At 45.1% G+C, this 14,641-nt stretch overlaps 1 protein-coding gene across 1 annotated transcript in view; it reads left to right on the top strand.

The window, feature by feature from the left end:
* The first annotated feature begins 1,904 nt into the window (after positions 1-1,904).
* LOC121835620 (leucine-rich repeat and immunoglobulin-like domain-containing nogo receptor-interacting protein 1) overlaps positions 1,905-14,641 on the top strand; it is a 31,465-nt gene continuing 18,728 nt past the window's right edge. The window contains exon 1 of the mRNA XM_042290053.1: positions 1,905-2,853. Within this exon, the coding sequence (XP_042145987.1) occupies positions 1,905-2,853 (949 nt within the window). The remainder of the gene's footprint in view (positions 2,854-14,641) is intronic.

Raw genomic sequence — 14,641 nt, 5'->3', positions numbered from 1 at the left:
CTGACGTCAAAGCTATGGTAGCCCATGAACTCGCAGCTTGCACTCTTCACTGCTTCTGAAGTGTCACAATTAGTTGTTTCCAAAATATTTATGGAGGAAGCTCAGAGAATGCGAATGCCGGAAATACGTTTCGACTCATATGCCAAATCCACATACGCCGCGACACTGAGGCACAAACTCCTGGGAGTCGGTAGCATCTCGTGCCCTGTGTTGCATAGATTGATTAAGATTTCGGTAAATAAATATTTCTGACTGTGTCATTTGCCGCCTTTCCTCTTTAGATCAAATCGTTTGACTCTCTGAGATCTCTGCCGGTAGATATTGCTTTAAAGCCGTTCATATACCATATTACAGCACCCTCCAGAGCGGCTGGCGTTATTTGTTAAACTATAATAAAGTTTGTTATAGTTACCGACGCTTCAAGTACTGCTTCACTGCGTGAACATAGCACCCTTCATTTGTAGCAAGATAAATATTTTTTAGCAACGTTTATTGGCGTGTAGAGTGAAGTAACCTTTGCACCCTTCTAATGAATCCTCGCTGTGTCCTTCACTCTAATCCTTGCTCCGTTGTTACCATTTTATCTCGAAAATGACTCGCTAATTGCAAATCTGAAGGGGCTGCCTAATTTGTTCGAGATTTTGAGAAAAGTAGGTCGTCGAAAAGGAGGAAACACGAATAATTTAGTACGAAACCTGAACCTTAATAACAGGGTATTAGTAAGGATCGAACCAGCGAACAGTCTCTTGGTAAATCCTCTGAGCACCAATAAGGTTAATACTTTTCGCGAGCCTTCAACCACAAAAGCCGCAAGCTCCAAAAAGAACACTGGTATGTTACAGAAACCGAACGGTAACCTCGGAAAGTAAACCTTTCTATGACATAGAATTGACAGTAGCCGGAGTGGGGTTGCAATCACCGTGATTATTTTCGGACGAGACCATGCACAGCCAACATAACACTCCGAAGGCGCCAGAACTTCGCCGCAGTTTTCCCATCTAATTAGGCAAGACGGTGAGAAAATAGGCCATAAAACACGTCGGTTGTTGCCTCGTACTTTCCAATTAGCTTTCACATTCGATGCAGTTGGCCATCACACTTATTGCGGTCTTTTTCTGGAAGAAACTCCGAAGAAGGTCGTCCTCTTGGTACTATAGCTGAACAGTTGTAATGTTTCTGACTCTACGGGAATTTCAAGTACAGCCATCAAGTTAAAATGGGGCTCGAGCGGACGCTGTTCCCACCAAGTGCCGCCCGGTAATCATTTAAACCGCTGAGACTACAGTCGTGCTAAAACGTGGTTTCTTGGCAGCCCGCACTGTTTTGGTGAAACAGATGCAGGGTGCGAGCGTACCTCTAAAAACGCATCTAAATCGCAAACCTGCTCCATCAGCTCTGCATTTCATTGCACCTGTATTTCATAGTCCTCTTCATTATTGCTCGACATTTGCAAAGTTCCACCATAAATCGGAGCCATTAGCTCGCCACGTGATGTCGAGGGACGAACACTCTAAGAGGCTTCTGCATGTATATCGTACCGCGATGCACACGAGGCACAAATCTACCTCTAATTGGCTCAACCATTAAGAACTGCTATCCGTATAACACTCCAGTGGCTGGCGTCGGTGGAAAAATGAGAGAAGGTTCTTATGTAACTACGAGCTTAATGACCACAGGAGTGCCATTGACGACTGTGGTTTCGGATGCATCGTGGGTCAGGTTGCACTCAGGATGGTCTAAGAGTGTCAAAAAGAGCAGGGATATTTTCAACGTGTGTACGTATGATACGAATCCCACAGTTTGTTACGCCGATTCCTCGCAAATCCTTAGGCGGCGCAACACTGGTTCGCTTTTACAGGTTTCCGGTACTTTTCCTTTTGGGTCTGCTCACGGAGCCGCATACGATGACGGGAGCCACAGAAGAGCTGACCCCCAGTGTGTGCGAGCCCGCAGACCAGCCAATGTCCTGTCGCTGCGACGAAGTGCGGTACCCCGACATGGAGGGCGGCATGGAAGTGACGTGTTTCGTGGTCAGGACGTTGTCAGCCGACCATGCCGTCTTCAAGTCCCTGGAAAGGCTACAGTCGGTCGTGGCGGTCACCTTCACCGCTTTCGGAGAGAAGTACAAATTGGACTTCGTACCCAGTGTGTTCCTGCGTCGGAAACCGCTCCTCGAGCGCCTCAAATTCTCGCAGGCCGAGCTGGGCTCTCTGAAGAGTCACTCTTTCTACAACCTCTCCAAGCTCGCCGTTCTTTCTCTCGATTCCAACGGAATCACGCAGCTCCAGAAGGATTCTATCGCCCACTTACCACGGCTGAGGAAACTCGAATTGGGAGACAACAAACTCCAGCGGGTAACGACGCGCTCCTTCACCCACCTTCCCCTGCTGACCTACCTGTTCCTCGAACGGAACCAGATCGAGGTCATCGAGGATCTCGCCTTCGCGGGGCTCTCGAAGCTGAAAGAGCTCGACCTGAGCGACAACGCGATGACCAACCTGACCGAGCGCACGTTCGAGGGCCCCTCCCAGGTGAAGCGTCTGGACTTGTTCAGGAACAAGCTGCGGCGGCTGGACGCCCGGGTCTTCGGCGCCATGCCCCTCCTGTCCGAACTCGACCTCAAGTACAACGAGATCTCCGAGGTGGATCCGGTGGCCTTTGACGGACTCGCGCACCTGACGGTCCTGCACCTCTCCCACAACCGGCTGCGGGTCTTGCCTGCCAACATGTTCGTCGGGGCGCCCAATCTGGTGACCGTGGACCTTTCGCAGAACAGGCTGCTCACGCTTACCTGGAGGACAGTCGAGGACTTGAGGAAGATCGGCGCAGAGTCCTTCGACATGAGCCTCACTGGTGAGCACCTTTTAAGGAACCGTCAAGATATGTTGTATTTTGGTAGAACCATGAGAAGTAAGATCCAGAAACCGAACTGCGTTCGGTTTCTGGATGTACATATTATGTCTTGAAATATGGCGCTTATGGATACCTGTAATGTGAAATGAATAAAACATGTTAATTCATAAAAAGAAAAAAAATAACGTGCGTTACTTTTTATCGGTAACGTGAACGCGTCGCTTGTATATTAAGGTAACGTAGGTCGGTAACGCATTTCTTTTATTTGCAAGCAACAAGTAACGTATCCCAGGGGAAAAAAACAAAAAAAAACAAAAAAAAACAAAAAACAACTTCGAGACAAGAAACGAAAGAAAGGTGGTCAAACATAACATCGTCTCCATAATAACCCTGAGACGGAGGAAAAATAAAAAAACGGACAGTACAACGAAGTCTCTTTTAGAGACTTCGTTGTACTGTCCGTTTTTTTTATTTTTCCTTTGTCTCAGGCTTATTATGGATACCATTCACCAGCTCGCCTGTGTTTTGTACCTTTCTTCAATAACATCGTCTCTAGATTCCTTCGACATGAGCCTCACTGGTGAGCCCCTTTTAAAGCACCGTGAAGATATATTTTCTCTGGGCTAACTAGTGCTCAGAAGAGGCAGTTCACAAAGCGTAAAGCAGGAATCAGCGTTTGATGATTTGCACTGCCTTCTTTCTTTAAAAAAATGCATTTGTGAAATTCGCATTCGTTTTCCACTCCAACTTCAAATTTGTTTTGTCTCGACCCGGCAGTCTCGCAGTGTATTGAAAGTGAACAAGAGCATTATCTCCACTCTAGAACCATCAGCTTCGTCGGGCTTGCCAGAGGTTTAACACGACGAAGCCGTAAAAACTCAAAAATAGAAGAAAAGAAATAGAAAAACGTTGCAGCATACAGCCGCTTCGGACCATGAAGTGAGACAGGAAGGAGCCTTTGGCGCCTGTAACCACATAATACCGAACGGAAGAGAAGGGTCATCCGATTACCGGCCATCGGCTCCCGATTCGCGGACATTCTAAGTGTGTTTCGTTACTCGAACGCATCAAATAATTTGATTTTAACAGTCGCTATAAAGATTTTAAATTCTAGCTCTACGAGATTACAGTTCACGAACGTGACCGACACTGGTCGGTGTGATAAGTCGCACACTGGACGCCATACTAAAAAGTGAAAGCCGTTTATAACTCCCTGTAACGCCGAATTGGAGCGCAGCTCTTGAGGAGGAGGAGGGAAGGGTACTGAAGGGAGGGTAGTCCCCCCACGTGACCCCCTCCCCCCGAGGTCAGCTGACCCGAGGTCACCTGACCTCGGGGGGAGGGGGTCACGTGACCTCGGGGGTGGGGTTGTCGCGTGACTTCGGGGGGGGGGGGGGAGGGGGGGTCACGTGACCTCGAAGAGGGGGGCCACGTGACCTTTGGGGGTCACGTGACTTTGGGGCGTCACGTGGGGGTCCCCTTGGGGTCACGTGACCTTCGGGGTCACGTGGGGGTCACCTTGGGGGTCACGTGACCTTGAGGTGACCGTGGAAAGGGTCACGTGACCTTGGGAGGGGTCACGCGACCTCGGGGGTCACGCGACTTTGGGGTGACCTGGAGGTCACGTGACCTTGGGTGACCTTCGGAGGGGTCACGTGACCTGGGAGTTCAATTGGCCTGGGAGGGGTCACGTGGCCTTGGGGTGACCTTGGGGGTCACGTGACCTTGGGATAACCTTGGTTACGCCGACGGCGACGCCGCTCAAGCCGGAAACGGGCGCGTAAGAGTTGCGCTCTAAAACAAGAATCTATTGAAAGTCACAGTTGCATATATACTATCATATTTGCTACCAGGTCGTTGCAGGCCTCGTGACATGACAGTGCATTCCAAGGCCCTGTTATCACAGTAGAAAGAACCCTAAATAGAACTCTTAGAGGTCTCAGAGGCAGTGCATATGCTAAGGAAAGAAGTCTTACGTTTCTTATCAAAACGTCGGCTGCCACTCAGAGGCTTTTTGAAGTACTGTGTACGCCATTTTAGCTTCCACGCTACATTTAGCGATAATCTTCACGTCATGTGACATACGCCCCCATTCAGTTTCAGCCCTAAATTTAGGGGTAAACATCGATATCCCGTGATATGACGTCATAAGACATATGCACCAATCCAGTTTTCCTGCTAAATCTTGCAGAAAAATTCACGTCATGTGACCAAGGTCACGGCCGGAAGCCGTACACCAAATCAGTTTACCCGCTAGATTTGGCGGAGAAATTAATTTTACGCGACCAATGCACCCAAGTCAGTTTCCCCGCTGAAACTAGAGGGAAAATTTACATCACGTGACCCTGCTTCACATGAAATGTATAGACCAATTCCGTCTAGAAAATATGGCGAGACATTTGATGTCACATGACCAGTGCTGGCGGTAACGCGTTAGAGGTAACGGCGCTACCGATAACGAGTTCTTTTTCCTGTAACGTTGTAACGTACTCGCTGCATTTTTAAACCTTAACGGGTCACATACTTACGTTATTTATTTCGACCAATGTGTAATGTAGTTACGCTACCCGTTACACATTGATCCCAAGACTTGAAGTAATTTCACCATAAAAAATAAGGCAATTACCTTCATTCTCTGGATGTACATAACACTTCTTGAAATTTGGCGCTTATGCATATTTGTAATGTCTAGAGAGTGAAACGTGTTAATTTATAAATACAAAAAAGTAACGCTAAAGTAGCGTACACATCGCGACACTGTTAGCGCGAACACGACATCGGCGCATTTTCGCATTTTACTTCTAAATAGTATTAGCGAACACGAAATGTTTTCGCTTACATTATAGAACTAAATAAGCTCTTTCCGTAGCAATAATAACTTGGATGACATCCCTTGGTTTCAAAGAGAAAAATTGAAAAAAAACGGTGATCGCTTGTTCGCGCTAACAGTGTCGCGCTCTGTACGTTACTTCTTAACGGTAACGATAACGCGTTCCATTTATTTGAGCGAGTAACGTATTTCGCTACTTTTCTTCGGTAACGCCTAGAAAACTGCACATGACCTACGCAATATCAGTTCTCTGGTTAAATTTAGCGAGGATACTGATAAAGATATAGGTTATTTTTCACTCCTCGAAACGCCTGTTAAAGGTATTTAAAACAAATTTACGCGATCGCTGCTTCAAATGCTGCGTTTCACTCATTATCTTACTTTAGAGATAAATGTCACTGCCATTTCTTTTTACTATCTCAGTTTTTCGTTTCAAGTAGCACGTATATGAAAATATGATTCGATTTCTAAAGCTAAACGCAGGAACTTGCCACGGGAAGCCGGGTCTCGAGTCGCATCAGGGTCTGGAAACATCCAGCGGGTCATTGTATTCGTGAGCCTCTGTCTCGCTCCGAGCCGAACAAACGACTCTCTGGGGTTCGCTCAATGAGCCCGAACGATTTCAAGTGAGGCATGGCGGCGTTCTTTCGGGGCCTGATCGGTCCGACCTTGCGGACCCCTCCCCGAAATCTCTCGGGTCTTTCAACCAAACTCGAAAGGCGTCGTCGGCGCCCTCCCACTGGCCTCCCTCGGGGAGAGCTCCCGTGACGGAGTACTCGAACAACGGTGATCCACCTTCCACCTGGCGGAGCGGAATTTCTTCCGTATTCTGTGTTTCCGATAGAGAATACCAGCTTGTTATTGCTACGCGCTATACTGTCCGGAAAACAAAAGTTGACATTACTGCGAGTGTCACTGTCCTACCCGGAGATTTGTTATTTCAATTCGCAAGGGCCTGTACCGCGGTAGTTGTTATAGAAACCCATGAAATTAAGAAAAACTCATTAGTTCTCTGTAATCGTGAGTACATCCGCCTCAATATGACGTGGTAATTCGTGTCTCGTAAATATGGACTTTGATAGTGTGGAGAGCCAGTGATGCGGGAAAGACTGAGGGAGAGGAGATGATGCGAGCGCGCGGTGACCCGGAAAGCTGAGCTTTGGCTGGAATGATTAGTGAGTACATGTAAAGCTAGCTGCCCTTGTCTCTACTCACACTTCGAACGCATTCAAAGGTTGAGCAGATACAAAGGCAGCTGGCTTTGTGTCTACCCCTTAATCGTTTAACCAGAGCTCAGCGCTCTCGCGGCTTCGCGTACTATAATAATATCCACTCCCTCATTTCCTCCCCGTACATTGACGTATTTCTCGGGAACAAACTGGGAAAATGCATGGATTTTGTGTCTCAGTATTAAGGACGACTCATACTATGAATGATGTTTTGGGAACGGAGGTAGTCGAGACCGGTTATAACGAAGTCGGTTATAACAAAATAGGGGATATAGCGAAGTGATTTCCTATTCCTGTTGACTTCGTTATAACTGCTCTCGAGAACCTTATTAATGAAACATGACTCGAAGGCGAACGCTAAGCTAGTGTGTGCCAATCACCGGAACAGAGCGAAGCATGTTACAGCTCCCCACGGGAGTCTGGCTCGCTGACGCTACATCGTCACGTGCCTCGTTCCGGCGCTCTAATTGGCTCAGTACCTTTGGCCATTTGTCTTATACTGAAAGAAAGTATAGAACGTATTGAACTAGGAAGAGTGATTAATCACTGTCGGTTCTCCGAGGCGCGTCTTGTGAATAAGCAACACGCAACGACTGAGAGGCCACCCTTCGCATCTCCCTGCAGACAGGCATTTTGCTGGATGATATCGCAGAAATCAGCATGCAACAGTGCAGAAGAGCACGTTTACAATCACTAATTCAGAATTATTTCGTGCGTAATGAGCGTGAGTCACACTATAACAACGTGTAAAGCCGTGCCTTTTATCGTTCGACTATCAGGATTATTGACGCTTGAAACTGTGCCGTCACCACAATAATGCAACTGCACCCACATACATTTTTTTTTCAAATGCAGGTAACCAGGTTGAATTCTTTTAATACAAAACTTCCACCGAAGATAACTCTGATTTCTTCTTAAAATTTGAAGCACGTGTTACGGTCCAACGATGTTGGCCGGCTGCGAAATACCTGCGCCGCGATCTTCGCCGGCCGCTCGACGCAGGTGTAGTGAAAATTACAGGAGGACACTCAAGACTGCTTACCTGTAGGAATGCGAAAGCATTATAGTCTCGCGCGGTCGCATTACAGTCCACCACAGGAAGCACACAACGAGCACAGATGAAGTCCCAAGCGCATGCACCTTTCGCAGATGGCGCTCCGGCGGTGATATCACGAACCCCCATTGCGCAGGCGAGGCGCCTCGCCCTCTTCACCGCTTCTGTGACGAAACATCTGCGTTGTTGTGTTTTTCATTGTGTCTTATTTGTGAGGCGCGTCCGCTTTACTTTGAGCGGCACGTGCTCGATGACGTATTTTCATGTCAATCTTTCGGCCACAACGCCGACGTCACCTTTTCGTGTAACAGAACATATAAGGCCTTTCGCCTTAAAAAAAAAAAAAAGAAACAGAGGCAGAGTGGACTCGGAGATGCTTCGAGAATTCGCCAGCCGCAAAAGCTTCGAAAACAACAAGTTAACGGTCCAGAACGAGGACGTGGCGACCCCTGGCACAGCGTGGAAGGCTGAAACTGGAGTATATGTTATCGGCGTCCCTTGTAAAACGCGATTCTGCATATATTATGACGGCATTTTCGACACATTGAAATAAAACGGTAGTATTAATTTCACACATGGACAGGGTCACAATCTCTCTAGAAATGTCGGCTCTGTCACGTCACAAAATCTGGAATAATGAAGTGAAGACGTTCTTGCTACACTTTTGGAGACATCACCAATTGCGAGGGACGTGTGCCTCGGCGACTGAGGCAATAACTGGAGTGACTATCCGAATTACTAACCCCTGTAAGTGGCCTCAATCGTAGATACCCGTAGGCGTTAAACAAAAGGAAAGAGGGGCGCCAATTATGATCAGTGCTGATTGTTTACGTCACGACCGGAGTGGTCCGTCTTGTGTTTGGACGGGTCCGCCTCGCTCTCCCTTGAAGTCATAGGTTTCGTCTGGCAGAAGGTCTTGTTTATCGAGACGCACGTACTCAGGACCTCGTGCCCGTATGCCGCCTTGCGATGACCTCGGAACACCAATCACAGTTCTTCTTTTTCGGGGCCCATCGATTATCTATCTGTTTTTTTTTCTTTATTTGTGTGTGAGGGAAAGGGGGGTGGGTGGGCGGGGGATGGTTATTTTTATCTAATTTGATCTCGTTGCGATTTTTTGATAGTTTGTTGTATTGTCGGTTTATCGGTGTATTGCTAAATTCTGCTATAGCCCCAATGAGATAGATAGGTCTATCTAGAACTATTTATCTAAAAAAAGGGATTTCTATAAATATAGAAATCCCATTTTTTCTTTCGCTAACGCTGGGACCTATTTCTTAATATAATAATAATAATAATAATAAAAATAACTCTATTCACAGCATGTATACCCGTTGCTTCTGCGAATATTTACAAATATTCTGAAAATCGTGTGGTTGAGAAAAGAGAAATTCTTTTCGGGAACAAACTGCCAGTTTTGGCGGATCCAAAAAATTGCAAAAAAAATAATAATAATTTAAATAATTACCTAAAATGAGATAATTAGCTGTTGAATGAGGGCAAATAAACATATGGTTCCTGTTAGAAACTTGCTGAGCGTCATCGAAAATTCCCATAACAGTAAATTTTCGAAGTCGCAAGGCCGTACTTGCGCTTGCTGCACGAGTGGTACATGTAGCGTCCCTTCGCGCTTCTCCAGTCCTTCTAGTCGTTCTACAGTTGTTCGATATAGGGGATTTCGACGACACTCGAAACATTTCCAATTGGAACCATCTGTTTATTTTCCCAATTAAAAAATAAATAATTTTGCCGATTAGAATGCCCTTTGCAATCGTCCGCCGTGGTTTGCAGTTTGTTCCCGAAAAGTTTTTTATCTTCTCGAACACCCTATTTTTAGGGATGTTTGTAAGTCCTCGCAAAAATGTCCGGTATATACATATACGAAGATATGCATATGGCACAAAGCTGCACAGGCAACTTGACTGGTCCCCAGCGCTCTTGTAGAGACAGAGCGGTGCAAAAAATAATTTATATAAATATTCTTTGAAAAACGCAACAGCAATCAAAAAAAATATCAAGAAACAATAAGAGAGGAAAAAAACTTTGAGTGGCCATTACCTTTCATACGGATAAAAGAGTAACATACAAATGCCATAGAAGTTTATTGAATTTATCATAACTTCGAAGTGAAGGAAGCTAAGCAAGAAAAAGCAACACATCTTTATTTTGAAAGATGGCATTCACGAAGTTCACGTGAGCTAGAAGGTATCTTCTAAAAAAACGTAACATACATATTTTTTTCGCACGTCTTAGATTTGTAAGGCCAATCAACTGTGAGGCTCACATTCCTGTTCTTTTGACCACTTATTATCCCATGCAAGGGGGCGGTCCCAACCTTTTATTGATGCAAGTAAAAAAAAAAAACTCTTTTTACGATAATTTATCTCTCTTAAAGAGAATGTTGTCGTATGCCCACATTGAACCATGACGAGTCACAAAAGGAACTTGTAAATGTCGATTCACAAGTTTTCTTTTCTTTTTTCTTTTTGTGAGCTTGGAAGAAAAGGTGTAACTAGCCCTTTAAACCGAACTTGACAGGTGTGAGCCTTAAGGCCGGTTCTCACATGCAGTGTGGCGCTGATATAGCGTTGCTGATGTGTCATCAGCTACTTATTGCTGCCATGAGCAACCGTTTCGACGGACCGATACAAAGCTGGTGAACGCTCCCGTCAGCACGCGCCTAGCGCGGGGTCAGCGCTGAACTTGTAGCGCTGCGCTGCATGTGGGAGCAGGCCTTTACTGTTCGATTCGCCAAGGAGCACTATTACGTTTGCCGCCATGCGCCACCAGAGTCGCGCAATGGACGCATCGCAAGAGCTCGGGTCCTTTGCTTCTGACCTTCGAAAAACAAGCAAACATGTGGTTATTCCTGCATCACTTCGACTGAATTGCCAGCCGCTGTTTGTCTTATTAATATCAACACGCAAAACACGCTGATATCCCCGACACCATCGAATGCACCAACTGTGGCCGTAGGTCGGGTAGCGGAATCCAATAAAACAAAAAGAAAAGAGAAAGCAAAGGGTGCAGGCATGGAGTGCCTGCAACTGCTTTGCTGGCAGTTCATACCTGCGAAGCAGTTGACCTTACCGTTGACTGCGCTGAAGTTTACTTCAATATCCTTTTTGTTTACCAGAACTTGACCTACACAACCCAAGCACCTCGGGACACCAAAGATTACAATTAACGTTTCCTTTTCTCCAGTAAAACTACAACCAAACATTGCAACACGCAGCTTTGCGGGGGTGATTAAATTCTGTTTAAGGTAATCTCTACCGTAGCTGACCATATATGACTTAATTTCAATTTTTTATGCATGAAAATTTCACCAAGCGCTCAGGAAATCCATCTCAAGTCCGCAAAGACCGTTGGCTTGTGCATAAAAAAAAAATACGGCATTGGATATTATTTATTATTTAAATAACGCCCGAAATACAAATATTTTGGGTGTAACTATATCATGCTATTTTCGCTTCTCTTAGCACATTCAAAACTGCTATTCATTACCATTTCCAAAATTACGTATTCGTCGTCAAAAACACAAGAAAAGCATCACGGGGAGTATCGCGTTAAATTTCAAGCGTAATAATCCCTTGTGCGATCGAAGTTGGAACCTGCTAACATAGTTAGGAACCCGAGCACGAAATAAAAAAAAGCCCAAGCTAAATAAGGTAAAACAAGATGAGCTATTTATGGAAAGCATAAGACGCTAAATTTTACATCATCATAATTGGCAGCAAGGAAAAGAAAATATTCTGAGCAGCGTAGAAAGATGGGAAGATTCAACTTTTTCTGGTAATAAAACCCGAGACTCAGGATCACAGAAGGGGACGAACACATAATAAGCTGCCCATTGATTTTGTTTATATATGATTATCTTCTCGAAAATCCGGAAGTCGATCACTATTCTGTAGTGTCAATATTCGCTCGAACTAACATTTTCAAATAACCTTATTTCCCGCGCACATGCGCCCCAAGAAGACAGATTAATTGGCGAAAACCTTGCCAGGTTATAACAATATAAACACTTTCAATCAGTCAATCCCCCCCATACCTAAACGAATGAATGATTTCAAAAAAGCCCTCGAAACATTCAGAATCTCTTTATTTTGTGTTTTATATACGCCTTTTCCGATTCGGATGTTACAATATAAATGGTTGACTGATGATTGCTTATGCTGGCAATGTATTTATACAGTTATTTTGTTCCTGTTGCTTTTAGTGAGGCTTTTTATTTGAGTAAAAAAATAGTTGTAGAAATGTGTTTTTTGTTTTACATTTTCCGGTGTCTTACAGTTGCCTGGTTTTGAACTTCACACCTGCTGGTGAATACTCCAAAGACCTGCCGTACGTTCAAAATGCACATAAGTATGCAAAAACAAAATACACCTAAAGTATATTTAGTACATTTTTACTGCCCTTTATGTTGTAGTGATCTTCAGCGCGCTTCAGCCCAAGTTTGGGGTACTTAGGTCATTCTAAGCTTTATTAATTCCTGTTGAATTTCTTAATGGGTAAAAAGAGGTACCCCGAAAAAAAAGTCTGGTAAGTGCAGCCGCAGACGATACGAAAAAGTCCAGGCGAGTGCGTGGCTTAGACGATTCATCGAATAAAAGATGGCTGATTTATCATCGAGGCTATTGTGTACACGAGCGGCATTTATAACAGATTTTCGATTTCTGTATAAATCCTCCCCACTTGGTTGGCAAGCCATAACCATGTCAGCACCGATAGGAGGTGCGCTACGTGAAATAAAACAGAAATTGCTTACTGTAATTTCTCTTGCGAACGCATTATCTAACTTCCGAAAAATGATCACCCACCATGCCGGATCAGTGGATTTAGCCACGCTTAATTTCATTATTGGTTACGAAAGGCCATTATATTCGGCGAAATGAGCATCGATTCAGCGAGAACTGGTCAAGCGTGGAGGGACGACGAAACGGTCGCTGAAGCCACGTAATGGTTCAGCTATCTTCTGATAGATAGCGCGGCAGGCGTTGTGAGCCACATACTCGCCGGGTCTCTTAATATCATTCGCAACTGTATACTGCTCGGAAGTTGCTGAAACAAATATGCGAGTATAAAGATATGCTCTTGGATGTTGTTACTTTATTCAGAAGTTATTTTCTAAACATTCCGCAAATCAACAAAGGAGCACACAACCTCGCCTTTATCTTTTGCACGAGTTACTCGTTGTTTTCTGTAAGTCATTCACACGATGAAGGGAAGCCAGCTGTCCGGAACACGTGCGAATATCGAGAGACAAGTGATGAACACAGGAGGGCAATATGGAGTTTTAGCAGTTTTTCCGATATCTCCAATAGCAATACCCCATACACCCTGAGGCATTTGCGCATGCAGCGTATCGTCATAGGGTACCGTTGTCGTATTTATCGAAATGATTTTCTAATGCTTTACCACACCGGCCGGGATTACACCGAGTCTTCTTGGACGCTAAAAGCACATTTTTGATGTTAGTACACAGTAGGCTGAAAATATAGAGAAAAAAATTATACACGCTGTATTTGGGAGATGACTTTGGGCATATTTGATAGAGTGTTGTATTAGTTTTTACCGAGCCATAGCCTAACTAGATAAACCTCGAGCCAAACGGCATTGATTTCCAACTTATAAAAATCCAGGGAAGATGTCATTTATAGGGTTTTTTGGTTTCTGGAAAGAATTCCCCACTACGATGATCAGTGACACCTTGTCACAGAAAATGTTCGATGGAACAGACGTTGGCAAATGTTGTAAACAAGGCACATAAAAAACTGAATTACAAATGAAGGCAGCAACTGTCTTGCCTTTACTTCTACTTTTTTTCCTCAGGGGGGGGGGGGGGGGGGGGGGAGGGGGGGTTGTATGTTGTGTATAAAAGCGCACTCGGTGTGTTTGTATAAGCTGAGACTCAAGCACCGCTGGTTTGAAAATACCCGAATCTGCATCTCGCTCTATTTCGCAGCGGAAGCAGCTCTATACGGTTCGAGAACAATGGGCGTATTCTCGTTCCGCCGAGTCGAGATTTTTTTTAGGCTGAATGCTCACAGACAAAAGCGTGTGAAAGCGCGACTTTAAACAGCCGTGGTTCCTGCATGTACGCCCCTATTGTTCATTTGTAAGTTTGAACGGGATGAAGTAAGCAGCTATGGGTTCACGCTGCTTTGGCCAGCTGGTCGCCGAACCTCGCTCCTTTCAAAGAAGCTACTTGAATGCAAGGTTTGTATGAATAAAAGCAAACGTCGTGCGACGTAGAGAGCGACATGTGAAAACTATTTTGTTTCTGCTTCTATTAACTTTTGCGGCGAATGCAAGCACTAAAGTTCTGTGAACCTTGGCGGTTACAGAGCTATGCGAACTTCCGGAATGTTGGGCGGCGTGTTTCTTTCCCCAACGGAGAGTCAGCGCAGATCATTCGTTAAATTACTACTAAATTGCCAAGTTACAAACGCGTTTAGTGTTTTGCACGTGTCTAGGTGTTATCGTCTGCGAATGATAGCTCTTCACCCAAAACGAGTGAACTCAAGAAGCGCATTTCATTACGCTATTTTTCTTCATTCTTTAGTGGTTCCTCGAAGCGCAGAGTGCATAGATTTCCGGCTTGCACTCTCCGATGTTTCTGCGTGAGTGCTGGCTACTATATATTCTTCGAACGATAATATATATTTTTCG

This window comes from Ixodes scapularis, unplaced genomic scaffold (genome assembly GCF_016920785.2).
Source record: "Ixodes scapularis isolate PalLabHiFi unplaced genomic scaffold, ASM1692078v2 PGA_scaffold15__6_contigs__length_5221840, whole genome shotgun sequence".
In the NCBI taxonomy this organism is placed as follows: domain Eukaryota; kingdom Metazoa; phylum Arthropoda; class Arachnida; order Ixodida; family Ixodidae; genus Ixodes; species Ixodes scapularis.
Note: the sequence above shows the minus strand (reverse complement) of the source record. Positions and strands in the feature narration are given on the sequence as shown.